The 19,662-nt window shown below is 57.1% G+C and overlaps 1 protein-coding gene across 5 annotated transcripts in view; it reads right to left on the reverse strand.

The window, feature by feature from the left end:
• ELN (elastin) overlaps positions 1 to 15,973 on the reverse strand; it is a 31,440-nt gene extending 15,467 nt beyond the window's left edge. For 3 of the 5 annotated variants that reach the window (XM_045819589.1, XM_045819590.1, XM_045819588.1), the window contains exons 1-12: positions 15,797 to 15,972; positions 9,707 to 9,886; positions 8,165 to 8,197; positions 4,622 to 4,657; positions 4,028 to 4,123; positions 3,722 to 3,784; positions 3,580 to 3,639; positions 2,843 to 2,890; positions 1,815 to 1,886; positions 1,457 to 1,486; positions 903 to 974; positions 278 to 319 (exon numbers count right to left, since the gene is read on the reverse strand). In XM_045819589.1, the coding sequence (XP_045675545.1) occupies positions 278 to 319; positions 903 to 974; positions 1,457 to 1,486; positions 1,815 to 1,886; positions 2,843 to 2,890; positions 3,580 to 3,639; positions 3,722 to 3,784; positions 4,028 to 4,123; positions 4,622 to 4,657; positions 8,165 to 8,197; positions 9,707 to 9,886; positions 15,797 to 15,878 (814 nt within the window). In that variant the 5' untranslated portion in view covers positions 15,879 to 15,972. Of the gene's footprint in view, positions 1 to 277; positions 320 to 902; positions 975 to 1,456; positions 1,487 to 1,814; positions 1,887 to 2,842; positions 2,891 to 3,579; positions 3,640 to 3,721; positions 3,785 to 4,027; positions 4,124 to 4,621; positions 4,658 to 8,164; positions 8,198 to 9,706; positions 9,887 to 15,796 lie in introns of all 5 variants that reach the window. The other 2 variants (XM_045819592.1, XM_045819591.1) reach the window with 2 other exon arrangements.
• Positions 15,974 to 19,662: the final 3,689 nt, after the last annotated feature.

Consider the following 19,662-nt stretch of genomic DNA (forward strand, 5'->3'; position numbering starts at 1 on the left):
TGAGGGATGGCTACTCCCATGGTACAGACTAGGACACCGAGGCTCATAGAGGAAGCTGGTTCTCCCAAGGCCTGGTGATAAGTGTGAGGGCCAGGACTGAGAACCAAGCTGTCTGAGTCCAAGTTCCACATTCCTTCCTTAGGGAATTCCCTTCCCACCCCCCCGCCCCCCCCCCCCCCGGCCCCAGCTGGTGCTCTCCTAGCTCAGGGCTGGGGCTGCAGCTTCCTTGCCAGGACCCTGCATCTGGAAAGAGCTGGTCTAGCAGGGCCGTACTCACCATAGGGCAGTTTCCCAGTGCTGTAGGGTAGTCCGTAGCCACCTGAGGAGAGAGTAGGGTGGGCTCAGGCTCTGCCACACAGCAGCCCCGTGCCTTGCTGGGCTCCCACTGCCTTGGTGGACAGATCTAGTCCCACAGTTGCAGAGGCCTAAGACCCTCCCGAGGGTCATGAGCAACTCACAGAGACTCTCGAAAGAGCAGAGGCCCTGGGTGGGAGAGGGAGATGGGGCACCCTGCCAGGCCCCTAGCGTCTGAGTAGCTTCCTTACTCCCCTCCCCAACAAGAAACATCCCATCATGTGAGCTGATGGAGGGGTGTGGATGTCAGAGGCATCTTTCCAGTGAACAGTGTTTCTTCCCATCAACACAAGTGGTTTCCTGTCAAGGCTGTGGGTCTTTGTGCTTGTGCATGCATGTGTGCAGGTGTGCACGTGAGTGAGACCAGCCCCTGCAGGATGGCTGCCCCAGGTTTTCCTCTGCTGATGATCAAAAGTGAGGTTCAGTACCCAGATTTCCTGATGCCCCCTGCAAGAGACACTGGTAGCCCAAACAGTGTCCCCCACAAGCTGCTCTCTCAGCAGTGAGACCCGGTGAGTAGTGCCCCTTGAATCCTCCTTCTGACTTACCTGGCAGCTTGGGTGCCTTGATGGGGTATCCCAGTGGGACACCAGGCTGCTGGCCCCCAAACGGTCCAACTCCTGTGGGAACAAGAGGAGCAAAATCAGGTCCTAGCAACTTGGGCCAGCAGCTTCTGCTGAGCCCCCAGCCTCACTCTCTGCTTTCCGCTCAGACAGCATGAGCTCCCACTGCATCCAGAAACCATCCTGCCAGAGGGTGTTCCTGCCTTCCTGTCACCCGTCAGCTGAGCCCTGCCAGTGTGAGGCCATTTCCTACAGAAAGCTGCAGAATCCGCTCCCCTCCACAGCATTTGGCACACACCGGCAGGTTTTCTGGGCTTGTGTGGGCTGCTACTCGTGAGGAGCTGGGACTGCGGAAGCAGACCTGTGATGGGTGCCACTTTGTGCTGCAGCCAATCCAAGGCCTGGAGCAGTAGGCATGAGGGAAACTGGACAGGCCTGATGGGATTCTGAATGCTCAGCCCCTCCCAAAGCAAGAGCCCGTGCCTGGCTGGCCACCCTGCTGGCCTGCCCACTCATTGGGGATTCTTGCCTTGCCTCACCTGGGATTCCAGCAAAAGCTCCGGCTCCACCTGCAATGACGAGGAGACGTCACTGTAGCCCTTCCACCAGGGGCTCAGGGTAGAGGCACCAAATGGCTGGCGCCAGGCAGCACAGAGAGGTGGGCTGGCCCAAGTAGTGGTCAGTTCTGCCCAGATCTCCTGGCTTATGCTGCCCTCACGTCCACTTGGGGTTTCTGAGAGGTGTTCTGTCCACCTCTGTCAGATGCACCAGGGCTGGAGCACAGGGGGCTCCCACCCACGGGGCACTGAGCCCAGGGCCCAGCCCCACTGCCTCATGTAGGGTCCTGCGAGTGGGTGCAGATTTCCACCCCGGGTCCCCAGCCCACTGTTCACATACCTGGGGCCTTGGGCTTGACTCCTGCTCCAGTGGGAACCCCAGGGAGCACCCCCACACCTGGGAACCGACCTCCTGAGGGGGGAAAGGGAGTGTCTGGCAGTGAGGGTGGGAAGGCAGGCCTCAAAGGCCCACTAGCCTGGCACCCTCACCACTCCTTGGGTCACACAGTTGACCTCCTTCTGCAATGACTGTCATTGACAGACACAGCTCATGTGGGGCGGGGGCTGTTTAGTGGTGACTTTTCTTCCTTGTCTGACAGAAGAACTGAATTTTAATCCCATTTCCTAGCTATGTGATCTTGTTCCTCAGTTGGCCTTGTCTCTAAGCTGGAATGAATTTCCAGCCCCCCGTCCACCCTTACCAGAGAGGACAGACAGTGAAAGCTGGCTCGAGGTGGGAGCCTGCGCCCTTTCACGGCCCTTGCTTGGCCTACAGTCACAACCGAACACACACAGCCATTTGCCGTGACCGGAAACTCTGCATTTGCCAGTGTCTGGCGCTCCCACCTCTCCTGTCTCCCTTGGGACTGGGCCACCTCAGCCAGAGGGACAGAGGGAGAGACATTGTCAACAAATCTTGCAGAACAGCCTAAGTCTGGGCTTTTGGGGGAATTCAGGAGGTCACATGTTGGGTGGGGTGGCCAGACCCTGGCAGGGAGAGAAGGGCGAGAGGGCAACTCCGAGGGTCTCCTGCAGGGCAGATGCTCTGGGCGGGCTCCCTGGTGACTCATGGCTTTTGGGAATTAGCTGGCTACACCGGGTACTTGCTGTGTCCTCGGGGGCCCACCTCAGGCTGCATTGATGATCTGGGTCTGGGCCTGGGGTCAGGGCTTGGGTGGGACAAGGGGAAGCTGACTGGCTTTCCTGGGGAAAGATGACAGGGGCCCTGTGTCATCTAAGCCTGAACTTTGATGTTTAGGAACCCAAGGCTTCTGGTGGCCTGGGCTTGCAGCGGGGTGAGCGGCCCCCAGGAGGCTACCAGAAGATGGTCTCCTTGCAATAGGGTACCTTTCTCCTCTTCAACTTTACCTGCGCCTGGGAGCACTCCACCTGGGAATACACCTGGTAGTCCCACACCTGTGGCCAAAAGAGGGAGGAGCCATGAGCAGGAACCCAGCCTCCAGGAACCCCCTCTTCCCTGGCCCTTCCTTTGGTGGCTCCAGGGCTCACGAACCAGCCGCCCCAGTTCCGGCAGGGGCAGCCAGGAACACGTGTGGTGGCCTTCATCGCGGGAGTTTCAAAAGTCATCTGCTGACCCTTCTGTGCATTCATTTATCTTGTCTCCTGGAGCATGTTTACCATGGCCAGCCCAGCCCACCTCTGGGCTAACAGCTTCCAGATGTTCCCTCCTGCTGTGTGGACTCAGGCAAGCTTTTGTTTAACCTGAAGTCACTTTGTCAAGGGCTTGGTACAGAGGAATGAGCACCAGATGGGGAGTCAAGGCACCTCAGGCCACCCCGGCTTTCCTGTGACCACCAAGGGCCCTCTGCACTGACTCTCCATTCCGAGCCTGTGTCCCCATCTGCCGCCTGAATGTTGTCCACAGAGCCTGTCTCTGAGGTCTCTTTCTATTCCAAGAGCCTGGCAGAAGGGCCCAGAGTGTAGGCTGGGGTCCATCTCCCTGATTCTGAACAAGGCTCCACACTTCGGGCCTGGCTGTCTTCCCTGCCCTGCTGCAGCCAGGCCCCGCCTTTCCCACCCAGGAAAGAATAGGAGCCTCGATGCCTCCCTGGCCCTGTGTCCAGCCCCAGGGACTCCACACTGACCCGGCACTTTCCCAGGCTTTACTCCAGCTCCGACTCCTGCTCCAGGAGCCACCACTCCACCTGGCATGGAAGGGACCGCATCAGAGTGGGTGTCACCAGGTCTTCAGCCTTCACCTGGGCAACCTAGGGCTAGCCACCATACCTGTAGACACTCCTAAGCCATTTAAGAAACCTCCAACGCCGCCAACACCACCAAGCCCAGCACCTACAGAGCCAGGGGTGGGAGAGGTGAGGAGTCATGCAGGAGGGACGTGAGTGCCCACAGAGAGCCCAGTGTTGATATCTGAGCTTGCTACCACCTTACTTGCAGACTGGCTGCTTCCCCGAGCCCCAGAGGATTGGAGATGAGGATCCCACCTGCCTGCTCCCCAGGAAATATTTTTTTGCAAAGTGCAGAGCCCACAGAGATGACAGGGTCTTATAGCATGTCCCAAAGAGTCACACTCACCAGCCTTGGCAGCAGCTTTATAGGCCGCAGCAGCGCCAGCCGCTCCGCCAGGCACTAGACCCCCCGGGAAGGTGCCTGCGGGAAAGGTCCCAAGCCCTGTGGAGGGGAGGATGGGGTGAGCTCCTGAGCCCACCCAGCTCTGCCCAGGAAGCACATTTGAGGTGGATCTTCTGCTCTCTGCAGGACTTCCATGCCAAGCAGCAGCCTTTGCTCTCAGGACTGGGTTTGGTGTCAGAGAGCAGTGTGCGCCAGATGGCTGTGCTCAGCCTGACAAAATTGCAGGGATCTTTTGGAGTCAAACTTCCACAGGCCCTCCTCCAAGAAGCCTTCCTGAAGCCCTGCTGAGTAGAGCCACTCCTCTGGGCTCCCTTGACCTCTGCAGCCGCTTCCATTCAGTTCTTAGCACTGCATTATAATAGCACTCAGGATGCAGCAGAAGTGACTTCATTGTGTTTGGGCAGCTACTCTGGGCAAGTGGTCCCAGCATCATCCCCATGTGCATGCCCAGGACCGGCCTGGCCCACATAGTAAGCAGGTGCCCTGGGCTTGTCTCTGGCCCCTAGATGGGCATCTTATTTGGGTGTCAACACTAACCTGCTCCAGGGATACCTCCTGCAAGTCCTCCAACACCTGTAGGGAGAAGGAGACAGAGCCAGGTGAGAAGAGAGACTGGTGGGTGGGCATCATTCCTGGATCCTGGGTAGGAAGGGTCTTGTGGAGGGCAGGCAGGAACCAAGCAGCACTCTGGTCAGTGTGCAGCCACTCATAACCCTAAGCCGGACTGGAGCTTTTGGTTCTCAGAGGCTGATCCTGATAAAACAGCAGCTGCCATTTAGCAACTAGCTGCTATGTGCTATGTAGATGCAATTGCACTGACTTCCCACCCCACATGCCCCATAATGTACCCAGGCCAGGCCTTGCTTCTCCTACAAGGACTGCCAGCTAATGGGGGACTCAGCAGGGCTTTCTGCGAGGGCAGAAGCTGAGTCGAGTCTGCCGGCACGCCCTCCCTGAGGCCGGGCCTGTCCTGCTCCCACACCAGCCCCTTCCCCAGACCTCTCTTTTACTTCCTGTCAGGAGTCACCTGGCTCAGCCCACTCCTCCTCCATTCATCTGGAGACCCTTCTGTCCTTCACCATCTGTCTATCTGTTTGTCCAGCATGCCTGCAGTCTAGGAGCCTCCTCTATTTCATACAGATGCTGAAATGTTTATAAAAAGTCAAACGGGTCCCTCTGGCTCTCTCTTCCCACATCTGGGCCCAATCGCTCCCTTTCCCCCTCCAGGACACATTCCATGACTTTGGCCAGGACTGATGGGCAATCAGGTTGGAGTTCACAAGCGAGCCGGGGTTGTTTCCAATTATGTGAGGATCTCTCCTGCAAGCACCAGTCCTGGCTGCCAGGGTGCTGAGCCCAGGGAAGCCCTCGCTGGAAACCAATTGCCAAGCCCGGAGGGTCTACCTGACTTTCGCTGGGTGTGGTCTCCCTTCCCCCTACTCATTTCCTACTTGTTTGAGTTGGCCCCATCTGAAACTCAGCCAGCCCCTCTGAAAGATGGGTCTCTAACTCTGCCTAGTCTGCCTTCCAGGCGTGCAGGGTGTGAGGCAGGCCCGGCCCGGGGCTGGTGGAGTTCACTTCCCAGAACTATAGGCCCTGCCCCTCCCCAGCTCTCTCAGGGGCTTCCTTCCAGCCAGGCCTGTTTCCTGAGCTCCAACAGGGCAGGGGACCTGCGTGTTCGGGCCTTCCTGACCACATTGGGGCTGGGAAGGGAAGATGGGAACTGAACTAGAAGTGAGAAAGGCTGGGGTAGCGGGGTTGGGAACAGGCAACCTCTCTGCAGCTGCCTGTCCTTTTCCCACACTCCCTCTAGCAGTCTGGTCCCGACACTGCCCTCCAGCATGACCTGCTCCACTGCTGTTTGCCCTCCTTCCTTTGGACTTACCTGGCCCAAATGGCCCAAGGAGTCTGGCCCCTGGAAATGAGGGGAGGAGGGGTGAGATGCTGACTACATCTGGGAGCTGAGGGGCCTGGCCAGCCCAACCCTCTCTCTCTCTCTCTCTGGAATCAGAGAGCTCTGGATTCAAATCCTGCTGCTGCTACTGACTCAGTGGCATGCAGGAGCAAATCACTTCACCTTTCTGAGGCTGTTTCCCTGCCTAGGAGATGGCCCTTGTGTCCCTGACCTTCCTGGGACCCGTGAGATCATGAGCAGAAAGCACCTAGTGTGGGGAATACGCCAGGGTGCCCAGTAGGTGTGCCCTGCTCCTTCCGGTCCTCTCACATGGGTGGCTGGCCTCCAGCTAGTGCTGAGGGTGTGGGTGTTGCTGGCTCCCAGCTGCCTGGTCCCCCGCAGAGAGCCCAGGCCGGCCAGCCGCCGAGGCCCAGGGGGAGCAGCTGCCAGGCCACCCACCCACTGCTCGCCAAGGGATTAATTGTTCCAAAGCACGACACACACGGCCTATGCCCCGTTCCGTCTTGCCTGGGCAGGCCCGGACATCCCCGTGGCCCGGATGCGGGGAGCTGCCTGGGGGAGGGAGGGGGACTGTGGCTTTGTCCAGGCCTTTGTAGTCCAGAGCCCTGAGGCTAAAAGATGACCACAGAGAGTCTGTGAGATCCAGCCCTCTCATCAGAAGGAGATGCCCTGACTGTTATTTATGTATTTATGTATGTATTTATTTATTTTGGTCTCCTTCTTCACCCTGAACTGAAAATTCTTTTGGAAGTCTAAACTAAATCGTTACTAAAAGCTTCACTTTAGCAACCAGCTATCATGGGACTCTGTGCAGTTCTTGCAGTTCTCCCTCGTGTGTTTAATCACAGCGTGACATGTGTCACCTGCTGCCAATGGGACCAGCCAATCTCCCCTCTAGCTTTGCAGTCACAGCCTCCACATTTTGGGTCTTCTTGACTAAGCACAGACCGACTTCTACACCTCGGCTTACCTAGTCCTTCCCTCCATTCTTTCTACCATCAAAGACCCTGGGAAGGTCCCTCCAAAGAGGCGGAATACAGGTTCTGGCAGGAACGGCAGTGAATCCTAGGGCTCTGGCCTTGCAGAACCCCAGACCCCAGGAAGCCCCAAGCCCTAGCTTCCTGCCCTTCGGCCTCTCTCTAGCCTGGCCCTAGCCCTGGCATTTCAAAACCCAGATGGGCTTGCAGGGAAGGGGAATCTGGGTCTTGCAGATTCATCTGCAATTGGATCATCGCACAGCGGGATTTCGTAAGAGCTGTTGGACTTGCAAATTGTCCTAGAGCCTCGGGCTTCAGGGCTTCAGAGCCGGGAGACACAGAGCACGGTGGGGAGTGCCAAGGCCACACGCGGAGCATCTCACACCAATGGGGTCATCGGTCTGGACAGAGACACCGTTTCCTCCACCTGCTCTTTATCTGCCAGTGCTTCCCGGGAGGGACACACCCTGTCTTTCCTGGGGGTGTTCTTTCGAACTGGTGGTGGACCCTGGTGGCCTATTCGGCAAGGCCAGGACAATCCAGTCACATCTCCTGCCCGGAAACTCCATGGTCTAGACACAGCCAGAAAGGGCCCGGGATCAAGAGGGATGCTTGTGTGGGGCCAGGGCCTGGGTCCAACCTGGGTTAAGTTTAGGGCTTGGTCTGGAGTCAGGGTTCAGCGAGGGATCAGGATAAGGGCTCACATTGTCAGCAAGGCCAGGGATATTGAGGATCTTGGCACGGGGTTAGAGAGGGCTCGGTCTGGAGTCAGGGGACCATCCAGGTGGAGTCTGGAGCCTACCATCTGTGTCCGAGCCTCAGAGTGACATGCATAGGCTTGGGGCCACTGGAACCTCAACCCTTACCTTTGTCCTGATCACTAGGCTGTTTCTGAAACCCTGTGCGGAAGGGACAGGGCGGCTCGGCACATCCGCGCTTATAGAATAAATGCTGGACACTCCTCACACAAGCTGCCGCCAGCTTCCTGTCCCCAGAGCCCTTCAGCCCAGCCTGAGACTGCTCATACCTGGGGGACTGGAACTGCCCACCACTTCCCTCCTGCCTTTTGCCTGGAGGCTCCACTGATAGGTCAACAGCTCCTTGTGTCCTCCCCTCCCCTCCCCTCCCCTCCCCTCCCCTCCCCTGGCCCTTGGCCTGCTTTCAGTGCCCAAAGACCTCCAGTCTTACCTGGCTTGGGTGGTTTGCCTCCAGGCCCCAGAGCTGCAGAGGAAAGAGATGGTAGTGAATGGCCCACCTGTCTCACAATGTATCCCCCCAGGGCAAAGCAAGGGCATTGTGGGCTCTTACTCTCCAAGTCCTAAAAGGGCCCTCAGGGACAGCCCTCCCTTTGCACAGGGAGCTGCTGGGAGCCCAGTGTCTAGACGCCTGGTGGGAAGCCCAGCTGCAGTCCTGATCTGTGGTTTTTACTCTCTCAGACTCAGTTTCTCAGCCTCTGAAGGGGACAATAATACCCGCTCAGCCAGCGTTTCAGGAATGTTGTGCAGGATCGAAGGAAATGTGAAAAAAGGCAGGGGCCACTAGGGAAGAAGCCTGGGGGGATGCTCAAAAGGCCGGTGGGTTCCAGTGCTCAGACAAGTCTCTCTCCATCAGACACTCAGCCGATGAAACAAGGGGGCCCTTGATGCCGGGGCCTTCTGGGGTTCTGGGGTTCTGGGTTTCGAGGACCTGTGTGAGTCAGGGTGACACTAAATGCCCCTCAGTGTGGAGCCACATCTGGCTTCTGAGCTCACCTCCTCCTCCCAGGCCTCTGAGGCCAGTCCCTGTGGGACACACACACACACACACACACACACACACACACACACAGTATATATACAGAGAGAGAGAGTGCCCCTGCACTCTCAACAGTGCCCCTGCCAGAAAGCCACCCATCAACCCACGGTCAGATCCATCGCTGCCTAGCTGCACGACCTCAGGCAAGCCTGGAGTTTGCGAGCCTCCGTTTCCTCATCTGTCTCATTGGGCCAATCGTCCGGTGCCAGTGTGTGTGCCTGAGAGTGTGCTGGGAGCTGCCCTCCCTTCCATGTCAGCTCTGGATTGAAAATATTACCTTGACTTTTCAATCTGTATTAAATAAAGCCTTATGCTTCATCCCCCTGAATTCAAGGAAAATATGGCCTTCTGATGGCGCTGCTCCAACATTCTGCCCATTTTCTTCTGGGGAGGGTGGGGGTTCCCAGTCTCCATCTGCACATGGCTGTTGCTTTTATATTGTGTTTACTTGGAAAGCACGTCATCACATTGCACAACAGATAACCTACTCGTACTTCTTAGTAACGGGGTAATGTTTCAGAGTTTTTCTGCATCACGTCCTCTAGTCAGGTGGGTCCTCGTTTCATGTTTCACAAACGCCACTCCTGTGAACCTTGCTGCAGGTCCTTCCTTTTCTCGCCTTGTCAATGATTCCCTTTCAATGGATTTCCAAAAGTGAGGTCAATGGTTTGAGGACCGTGAATGCCAGGAATGTGTGAAGACACCCACTTTCCTGTAGCCTCAAAAGCACTGTTTCATCTTTCAGAAGATTTATGCTCTTAACAGGTGTGACACAGTGCCATGTAAACTGCCTACTTTCTAAGTAGGAGTGACCTGTGTGTCCTCTGTGGTAGGCATGACAATGTTCTCCCCTTCAGTAGTGTCAAAACGTGCACCTCTCAGGAAGGGACTCGCAGTCTGCCTCACCGGGGTATGTGGAAGTTTTTTGTACATTACCTGGGTAATAGGCTCCTCCAGGAACTGCTCCAGGAATGGCTCCAGGAACTCCTCCGGGAAGGCCTCCAGGAACTACTCCGGGAATGGCTCCAGGAACTCCAGGAATGCCTCCAGGAACTACTCCAGGGATGACTCCAGGGATGGCTCCAGGGATGGCTCCAGGGACAGCCCCCGGGACCCCTGAAAGGAAGTAGGTAGAGTTCCGTGTTAGCCAGAACTAGTAAAAACATGGTAACAATAATGACGACGATTATGATAATAATATTGCACGTCCACAAAGCAAATTTTGTTTTCAAAGCATTTTTTATTCGTGCTCTGTAAAGTGACCCTGTGAGGTGAGAAGAGCTGGGATTACTATCTTCATCTCAACAGATGTGAAATCAGGCTCAGAGAAGTTAAGGGACATGCGTGGGGCCACACAGCTGGGAAGAGATAGAGCCTAGATTCAAACCCAGACAATTCTCTCCCTGGAGAAGCCCTGGCGTGAGGCTGGGTTTGAGCTCCTTTCACTGGGCAGCCAACTCTCTCCAGCCCTGAGTAGCATAGGCAGGGGCCAGGGCTGTGGGAGAGCAGGCTGGGCTGTAAGTGAGCGGTAAGGAAATGCGGCCGCTGCCAGTAAAAATGCAGCCATTCCCACACTGATAGGACGGCGTGAGGTCAGCGTCCTCAGCCACTGGGCAACAGTGGATGGGTGGGGTTCTGGCTGCCTGACATAGGGCTGTCTTAGGAGGCGCCGGGCCCCAGAGGGGGACACCATGAATGAGCAAAGTGAATAGTTTCCTAAGGAAAAGCTAATTCACTGGCCAGGCCAGGGACTGCCTGCGCAGCCAAGATCACGAGTTCAGTCCCCACAGAGCAGTGAAGCTCTCGCTGGGGAATGCTGTGAGGCTGGGCCCCAGCCCCTGGCCTGGTCGTGGCAACAAATGATCCTGCTGCAGATGAGGCCCTAACTCCACCGCCTCAGAATGGCCCCGACCTTGACAAGCCACCTTGCCGATGCCCCAGCCCAAGCCCCAGCACCACCCTGCTGAAAAGGGCACAGGCCAGGCTGGGGGACAGTGTAGGTCAGCTCTGTGGTGTATCCAGAGGCCTCAGGGACAGACATCTGGCCTCTGTGCCCTGGCGATGCTACACAGCTGGTCTGTTGGCCCCAGGGCCCTGTCAGCCCCAGACACAGGCCAGCAGAACAGGGGATGCCAAGCTGTCACAGCCACCCCGTGCCAATGTCCTGGCGCCACCACCCACCCCCAGGGCCTGCGGTCCCCCAGGAACTGCACTCCAGGCCCCGAGTGTGCAAGAAATCTGGTCAAAGCCTCGGGGCTCGACGTGGTGGCCCCAGGAGGGCGGGCCCACTGGGAGTGAGGGCTGCAGCCCTGTCATCCGCTGCCAAGCACACACATGGCCCGCATCGAGCCTTTGATGCCTTCGCCTTCCCTGGCTCTGGCCTCCAGCTCCCAGCACTGTCTCTTCTGTCCTTTCCCGGGTGCGCTCTGGGCCTTTCTCTGCCTCGGCCTCGTTCCCTCCTCTCCAGGTCCAGCGCCAATTGCGGGAACAGTGTTGGGGGGGTGGAGGGAGCAAGAGGCTCGGGACAGACCCATCTGCCTCTACTCCTGGCTGGGCCACTTCCTACCGTCAGTGTGACCTTGGGCCAGTCACTTAACCCCTTTGAGCCTCAGTTTCCTTTTCAGCAATGTGGGGCCGATAGCCACTGTCGTGCAAAGTTGCTGTGAGTTGTCAAATGGTCCAGTTAAGGGAGACCTGTCCTGCCCTGGACCTGGCAGACAGTTAATTTCTCAAAAAAAATGTCCTTTTATCCAAAGATGTCTTTGTATCCATGTCCCAGCACAGCACACGGCCTGGGGCAGGGTGTCCAGTGGGTGCTCAATAGACAATGGGCACACCAGGTGGAGGGGAAGCAAAGACACTGCCTGCGGGTCTGGGGCCGACCTGTTCTATCCCCAAGCAGCCTAGGGGTCTCCCTGCTTGGCCTGGTCTAGCACTCGGACCTGGCCGAACCCCCACTTCCTCTCTTGGGATTCTACTGTCCCACACCTGCTTATGACCCAGCCCCTCCCAGGCCTGCCAGTTCCTCCTCTGCTTCCTTTTCCCCCAGCGCCTACCCATCTCCTCTCCCCCCTCCCCACCCCCACAATTCAAATCCCAGTGGCATGTGCCAAACCCCGTGCCTGAACCATGACAGCCTAAGGAACCACGGGTTTTGATCCCCATCTGGCACTGAGGAAGTAGAGAAGACTTAGTGGGTGTGAAGGGTCCCTGCCCGGCCTCCTCTCTTCAGGAGCAGGGGAGGCGAGGAGATGATGAGACAGTGGCCAGTCGAGGGCCTACGAAAAGGCAGCGGTCACTTCTCACACTGCAGCAGTTTGTCTTCACTCCTTGGCCTGAGCAGGTCCTCCTGCCAGGAATGCCTTCTCCTCCCTCCAAGTCCTACCCTTCCATCAGGACTGAGCTCAGATTCTCCCTCCTGCCTTTTCCGAGCCTGTGATTCTCACTGTTTAGCTGGCCCGGAATGGTTGGCCTGCTGCACGCTTGTCTTGTTTTATGTGGGTTTGGCTTATTTCACCGGCTAGTCCAGGGTGAACTTGTCTCTTGCATCTTGGAATCATGATCCTAGACTCTCAGAGATCATAACAGTCTTCTGGCCTGGGCTGAAACCTCTTTCTGCAAACATCCCCTGGTGTTCCTGCTTGCACGCCTCCAGTGATGGGAAAATCACCACTTCCTGATGCTGTCTGCTCTACTTGCAGAGAGGCCTTCCTCCTGTCAGGAGAGACTCTGTCCCTCTGTCTTTCTAGTTCTGCCTCCCGGAGCCTATACACTGAGTCTCACCTGTCATTCAATAAGAGCCCTTCAAACATTGACCTTTCTTTAAAGGTCTAACTCAGACGTCACTTCTGCTTCCTTGTGAAGCCTTCCTGGGGTTTCTGGAAGGCACCCCTCCGGGCACCCCTGCCCTAGTCCTGTCTGTTTCCTCCATCTCTGCACTCTGTTCCCCACTAGATGCAACATGGCAAAAGGGAAATGAAAGCTTATAAATGTGCACTAATTACAAAGGTCGATCAGTTCAAGTTAACAAATGCTAAATAAGAAGACACATCATTTTAAGAATCTACATTCCCACAGTTCTCTTATTTGATACAGTTTTGACAGATGTTGCATCGCTGGAGCCTCCCACCAGCCCTAGGAGATAGTAGGGAAGGGAGGTTTCTCCCCATTTTCCAGCCAGGGATACCACGAGCCAGTGAAATTAAGTGCCTGGCCTGGGATTCATAGCTGAACCCAGTCACACGCAGGGCCTTCTGCCTGGGGCCTGGGCTCCAAGTTCAAAGATCTGGGAGAAGGCTGTTTGGGAGCAAGCAGTGGGCAAGCGGTCCTTTGGTAGGGGTTTTTGCCAAGCCCGAGTCCAAAGGGCCCGCCTGGGGAGCAGATAAGACCACACGAAGCTGTTTGCTGCTTGTTTGGAGAAAGGCTGCCAAGGGCTTTTCAAAAACAATCTGTCCTCCCAGTGACGGACTCTAGTCCCTGTTGCCCGCAAGGCACGTCTGCCCTCCTGTGTCGGCCTCATGGACGCAGAGAGCAGATCAACCCCTAAGCCAGAGGTCCTCAGCCCTGAAGTCTCATTGGTCATTGGTGTCCCTTGGGCAGCTTTGTCAGGGTCCTACCTCATCTTCCAAATCATCCTCAGTTCAAGAATACATTTAAAAACCCCTGATAATATTTCTGGGGGACGGGAGATGCCTAATTTAGTTTCTCTCTCTCTCTGTCTCTCTTCCTCTCTCCTTCCCTCCCTCCCTCAATGGTATGGGAGTCTGGGACACCCGGTCCTCAAAGCTACTTTTGACTCATTCGAACTGGGTCTAGACAACCTTTTCCATTACACAGTCATCCCGGGGAGCCCCTTTCTTGCCTCCACTGGTAATGTGGCTCTTTGGAGCTGGGGAACCTATGAGGGTGACACTCTCTTGGGGTAGGGGGCCGCTGGGCTCCCCAAGGACAGCCAGTCATGTAGCTCTGTGTGTGCATGTGTGCTTCAGCCCCGCCCACTCCTTGACCTCTCTAGACTTTGGTAGGCTCTGGGCACAAATCCCTAAGGACCTCATCAGTCATGTACCTCTTATTTAGACCCAGGATTCATTCTGCCACCTGCGACAGAGCTGTGATTTACGTTTGCAAGGGAAGACGAAGGCCAGCGGAGCATTTCCCAGTGTCACTGAGGGGACAAGGAGAGGGTGCCTTCTGCCCTAGGGCTTGCCCGTCCCAGAAGACTCAGCCCTGGGTCTGAACCTCCCCTGATGTTGCCCAGCACCTGGCTGCCACCCCCTCATCCTCTGGCCCAGGGCAGAGAGCTGGCTGGTACTGAAGCTCCGGGGGCTGCTGTAGCCAGTCTGTGCCTCAGTTTCCCCATTGTGACGCGAAGCTGGTAATTCTTCACTGTCAGGGCTCTTGTGGGGCTTAATTGCCATGCTCCAGGTGGGGGCTCTGAGCAGGCAGGCAGGTGTTCAGGGCCACGCCTTGGAGGGGGAGGTTCAGGCAGGTCCAGAGCTGCTGCGCTCAGACAGTGGGGTGCTGGTCCTCTGGGCTGTCTCGCTCCCCACCCCCGGGCCCCATCTGATGGCGCATATACCCCGTAGTGCCGGTCAGGCCGGGAGCTGATGACCTCTGTGCAGGAAGCCCCTATTCCCAGCAGCCCGGTCCAGACAGGCAATCTCACGGAAACAGCTGTTGCTCCTGCCTGGCCCCCCGCTGCTGCCCTCCTGCCCGGCCCTGCTCCCCTGCCCCATGTGCCCCCTGCAGTGGTCCCCACGGAGGTTGCATTCTCATGGTAAGGAGGACTCTCACAGGGACCAGACCCCACCTCGGGACCCCCGCACACGGCTCCTGGGCCTTCACCCCCATCTGCCCATGGCCAGAAGCACCTAGAGGGGTCCCTGGTGTGGCCCTCCCAGGGGTCCCCAAAGTGTGTAACCTCCCCATGGGGAGACCCTTGGGACCTGGGGCAGGACACACTCTAGATGGTCCAGGACTGCCCCAAGGTCCACTCCAGCCTCTACCATCAGCCACACTGCCTCTTCCAGGAGGTAGACACTTTACCCAGCTTCCCCGTCCTCACTTTTATTCCACACAACGACTGCCACACACGCACTTGCATGTGCACCATCATGTGCACAGAGACAACCCACACCTAAGGACACACCTGGACACGAGATCTCCCCTGTGTACATGTCTGTCAGGTGGCAGACTTTTGTGAATGTCAACAGGCACTTTCACATACCCTACAACCTCCTCCCCCAAACACACCAGTACACACACGTGTACACACATATACACATACCTGTCCAGGGATGAGCCTTATCCCAGAAACCTCCTCCACTATTTATCCCAGAAACCTCCTCCACTATTTGGTGATGTCTTTGGGCATATACAGCCATGCACACCTGTGCAATAGCATGCAACACACTCATTTCTGTTTGCGTGTGTATGCATGTGTGCACACACTTCACACACTCAGAAGTCCCAGCCCTTTTCTCCAGGGACAGACCACAGAAGCAGCTTTCCAACCGGCAAACCCATAATCAACTAACTCTGACCTTCCTCAGAGGGGTTCCTGACTTCCCAGGGGACAAGGAACCTGCTGAAGTCACAGAGCTCACTTTGGCTGGCCGCTAGCTCACGTCCCCTGCCTGCAGAGCACACGTGCTCACTGGGTTGGGTCCACAGGTACTCAAACTGCCGGCGCCTTGTCCATCCTCAGCATGCTCCCAACACCCCCGCCAGGAGAGTGCCCCGACAGCGCAGAGACAGAGCAGGAGCCCCTCAGTCCCCTCAGAGCAGCAGAACCCGGTCCCTGTTGGGACCATCCCACATCGTGGGGTATCTATGTGACAGGTTCCACCTCAGAATGGGCTAGGTCTGGGGAGGGGAGGTTATAAGGATCTAGTGACTGCCAGGCTCCTGCCTGGGAACCCCTGGAGGATGCCGGGGGCGAAGGGCACCCTCTCATCCATTAGCCCAGACACCTGGCCAGGAGGATGGAGGATCTGCGGGAAGCTCCGGGAACAGGGTGAGGCCTACCTCCAGGCTGCGAGGGGTGGATGATGGACAGCAGGAGCAGGAGGACTCCGGGCCGCAGGGCTGCAGCTGTCGGACCCGCCATCTCAGGGAGAAATGCCCCAGCCTGCTCTCCGCGCCTCGTTTTATCCCCAAAGCGTAATTGCTGCCTCCTCGGCTGCGAGGGAAGAAGGGAGGGAGAGAGGGCGGGCAGGAGGGCCTGAGAAGGGGGAGGCTGGGGGGAGGGGGCTGTGGGGAGGGGGGCAATTACGAAAGGCCGGCTCACAAGCCTCCTAGGCTGGGTCTGAGTGGACTGGACTGTGGGCTCTTTTCCTTAAAACACACACTCGCTCACGCGTGCGCGTCCACACACACACACACACACACACACACACACACACACAGTTTCCCCTCATCTCTCTCTCTCTCGCTTTCCCTCTGTGGCTGTTCTCTCACTGCTGGCCCTGTTCCCGCCAGAAAGTGTGAGGGGGGCCTCTGCCAGGACAGCCCTCGGGAGAGGAAGCAGGAGGGAGGGCCCTGCAGCCCGGCCAAAAATCCAGCCCCAGCCAAGGCCCAAGTGGCCAGGCCCCCGCCCCTCCGGCTGGGCCCCGGGCCCAGTGTGGGGACACAGGCCAGCTGTCCCGCGCCTCTGCCCCCACCCTGGCCCTCCAGACTTCCCCAACACCCCCAGGCCTGGCCCGAGACAGGCCCTGCTCAAAGCTAGGGGAGTGGGGTGTTGGGCAGGTCTTGGGGCTCCGGCCCAGGGCCAGTGCCTACGGAGGTTGAGGTTGCTACAGGCAGAATGGCCTGGAAGGTAAAATCACATTGCTGTTATCCTCTGAGGCATCTGGGAGCTGGAAGGGGGACCCTGACACAATACCTTGTCCCATTCTGCAGGAGTTAAGGTCACAGCCTGTCCCCTGAAGTCTGGGTGGGTGGGGGCTTCTGTCAGGTCTGTGGTCCCTGGCTGCAGAGGGTGAGGGGCTGCACAGGGGAATGGCCTGGGAGTTGAGACCATGTTGGTGTTGTTTCCTGGGGCATCTGGGGGACATGTGGGAGACCCTGACACACCACAGGGTTCCCCTTACATGGATCAAAGTCACAGTTCCACATGCTGGTCTGTGCAGGCCACAGTGTCTGGCAAAGATCAGGCTGAACCCCCAAGGTGCCCATGGGAGAACAGGGGCTTGGGAAGCCCACCAAGACTGCTAGGTGACCCGGTCTCCCTTTACCACTCGGCCCCCATCTGTCCCAACACTGAGCACTGCTAGCACCCAGACCGACATGGGAACTCCTAGACTGCTGGTTCTTTCCCAGCCCCTGACTGCTCAGGGCTGACATTCCTCGGGTGGCCAGAAGGGGGCGGCCCTGTGCTGAAACAGCTGGGACCAGCATTTCCAGAAGGCCCGGGGTTATACTCGCCTAACCAGGCAGGACGAGGACCCTGGGCATTTGGGGGTTGGGGAGAGGGAAGCAATTTGGGGGCCACAGGGTAGGAGGGGGAGAGTGGTACTTGCCCTTATCACAGCCTGGGAGGGGGAAAGTTGAGGCCACAAGATCTGAGAGCTTCTCCCCTCCTTCCTCACCCAGGAGGAGAATGAGGGGAGGACACAGCCACGGCATCAAGGGAAGGAATTAAATGACCCTCTCCTCTGGCCAGGAGCATCGTGGCCATCTGGAGGGCCACCAAGGGCAGCCAAGAGTGGAGATGCCAATGGGCTCGGGGACCCGGGACTAGGCCTCGGTTCTAGCTCTAGCACTTTCTAGTCGGGTCACCTCTTCGTAGAGCTTCGGTTTCCTCATCTGTCAAATGGTGATTACTATCCCTCCCTTGGAGGGTTATTGTGAACATAAATAACACGTGATCGTACGTTTCTGTACTGCACCTGCTCGATCCAAAATGCTCTGTACTCACTGGGTGCTGGTATGGGCTGTGATGCCGCCGTCACTACCACGAGCTCTGCAAGCACCACTCCTGTTTGTACAGTAGCTTTGGGGCCAGGCTCCCTCCCAGGCCACCTTGGCACCCTGGGCCACCCCTTCCTCTTCCTGCTCTCAGGTGGTGGGCACTCCAGGGGTCTGGAAGGGGTGGGCATGCCAGAGGAATTGCCTTACAGCTGTTTGCACAGAAAGTGTGAGGCCCTTACATCCGGGGTGTTTGGGGGGTAGCTGATGGAGATCGAGAGCCCAAGCTAGCCCTTGTTGGGGAGGTAGAGGCTGCTCCGGGTCAGGGTCTGAGGCTCAGTGCCTGGATGTGCCTGCTGGTGGGGACAGGAGACCCGGGGGCACATCTGTATGCCTGCCTCCTCTCAGGAAGGGGGGAGGATGGGGTGCCGGGGAGGAGCTGGGCCCCACTCGTCTCAGGGTAATGACGTGGGCAGGAACCGGCTTTCAGACTTGCAAACCGCAGTCTGCTCAGTCTTTATTAATTCCAGGACCGGGAGAGAGGCTGTAGCCAGCTGGAGAGGGCTTGCTGTGGGGGGATTCGGGAGAGGTGTGGAGGGGCGCTTGCAGGGATAAACTTGAGGCTGACAGGCTAGACCTCCTTCTGCAAAACCAGGGCCCTGCATCTTGCCCCTCACCTGTGTCCCTCCCTCTTCTTAGCATTCCGTGCTCATCACAGGAGCTTCATTAACTCGCATCCAACAAGGCTCTGTGCCCCTCCAAAGGGGGCCTCAGTTCAGCCTCCAGCCCAGTGAACTGATTATCCAGGGCAATTTAGTCCAATGCATTCAATACATAATGTAAGGACTGGGGGTTAGAGTTGTCAACCAACTTTCATTTGTTCACTCACTCATACATTTAGGAAATCCAACAGTCCTCAGCTCTTCTGTGCCACCTCCCTGCATAGCTGTACACAAGGTATCAATGTAGAACTTTCCACAGAGGGCTCATCGAATGCTGCGTGAGCCTGGCTTCACCGTTATCATTGACAAGCCTCACCTGCTGGGCATCCCGGTGAGTCCCTGACAGGCCATCTCTGTCCTCAGCCCCTCCAGGTGCACCCGTCTGGGGAGAACAAAGCCTCCAGCCTCCACTCAACTCTGAACATGTCATTGCTTTGCTCAGAAACTCCCTCCCTGCAGATCTGTGCTCTCGGCATCCTTGCCCCCAGGATTTCCCTGAGGATCCTCAGTGCCGGCCCCCATAGGTGGAGCTTGTGGCATTATCTTATCCCCTACTGGCCTGGCCATCAGTGAAGCCAGCTGAAGGATGGACCATTTCTGTTTCCTCCATTGTCTGAAAGTGTCAGGTAATAAGCAAATGTGTGCTCTCCAGAAGATGGGGACAGGCCTCCAGGACCCTGGGGGCGCAAATTTTGTTTTCTCCCTTGTCTGCACATGGTCCTCTCACCTACTGAGTGCAGGATGCCCTGTCTGCATGGCACCTTGGACCAGCGAGAGACCAGCACGCGCTGCCTGGGAAGAGCTCAGTGTCAGCCGGACCCAGGGCCCTGCTGTCCCCACTCCAAGTGCAGAAGTCTCTGCCGTCAGTCATGGATGCCTGTGTGTGAGCGAGGGAGGAACATGACTTTCTCATATGGACCCAGGTGAGGTTTGGGACTGAAATGCATGCTAGTTGGGTTCAAGTGCAGATATTCCAGGAGAGAAGCAGCAGAAAGGTAAAGGATCCCTTCACACCTCCCCCCAGCCCACCGCCCTCATCCCTTAGACCCAGCTGCAGGCGTTAGGGAGGGGCCAGAACCTCCTCCTCCTCTGATTGAAAGTTTCCTTGTAGCCATATAACATAAAAGAAAGAGTAAGTAAAATTAATTTTAGTAATATGCTTTATTTAACCCAATACATCTAAAGTATTATCACTTGAACCTATAATTAAAGTTAAAATTATTAATGACCAAGCTCAATCAGTTCTCTGAGCATTTTGATGAC

Source organism: Phyllostomus hastatus, unplaced genomic scaffold (assembly GCF_019186645.2).
Source record: "Phyllostomus hastatus isolate PE091 unplaced genomic scaffold, TTU_PhHast_1.1 phas_scaffold_385, whole genome shotgun sequence".
Lineage (NCBI taxonomy): Eukaryota > Metazoa > Chordata > Mammalia > Chiroptera > Phyllostomidae > Phyllostomus > Phyllostomus hastatus.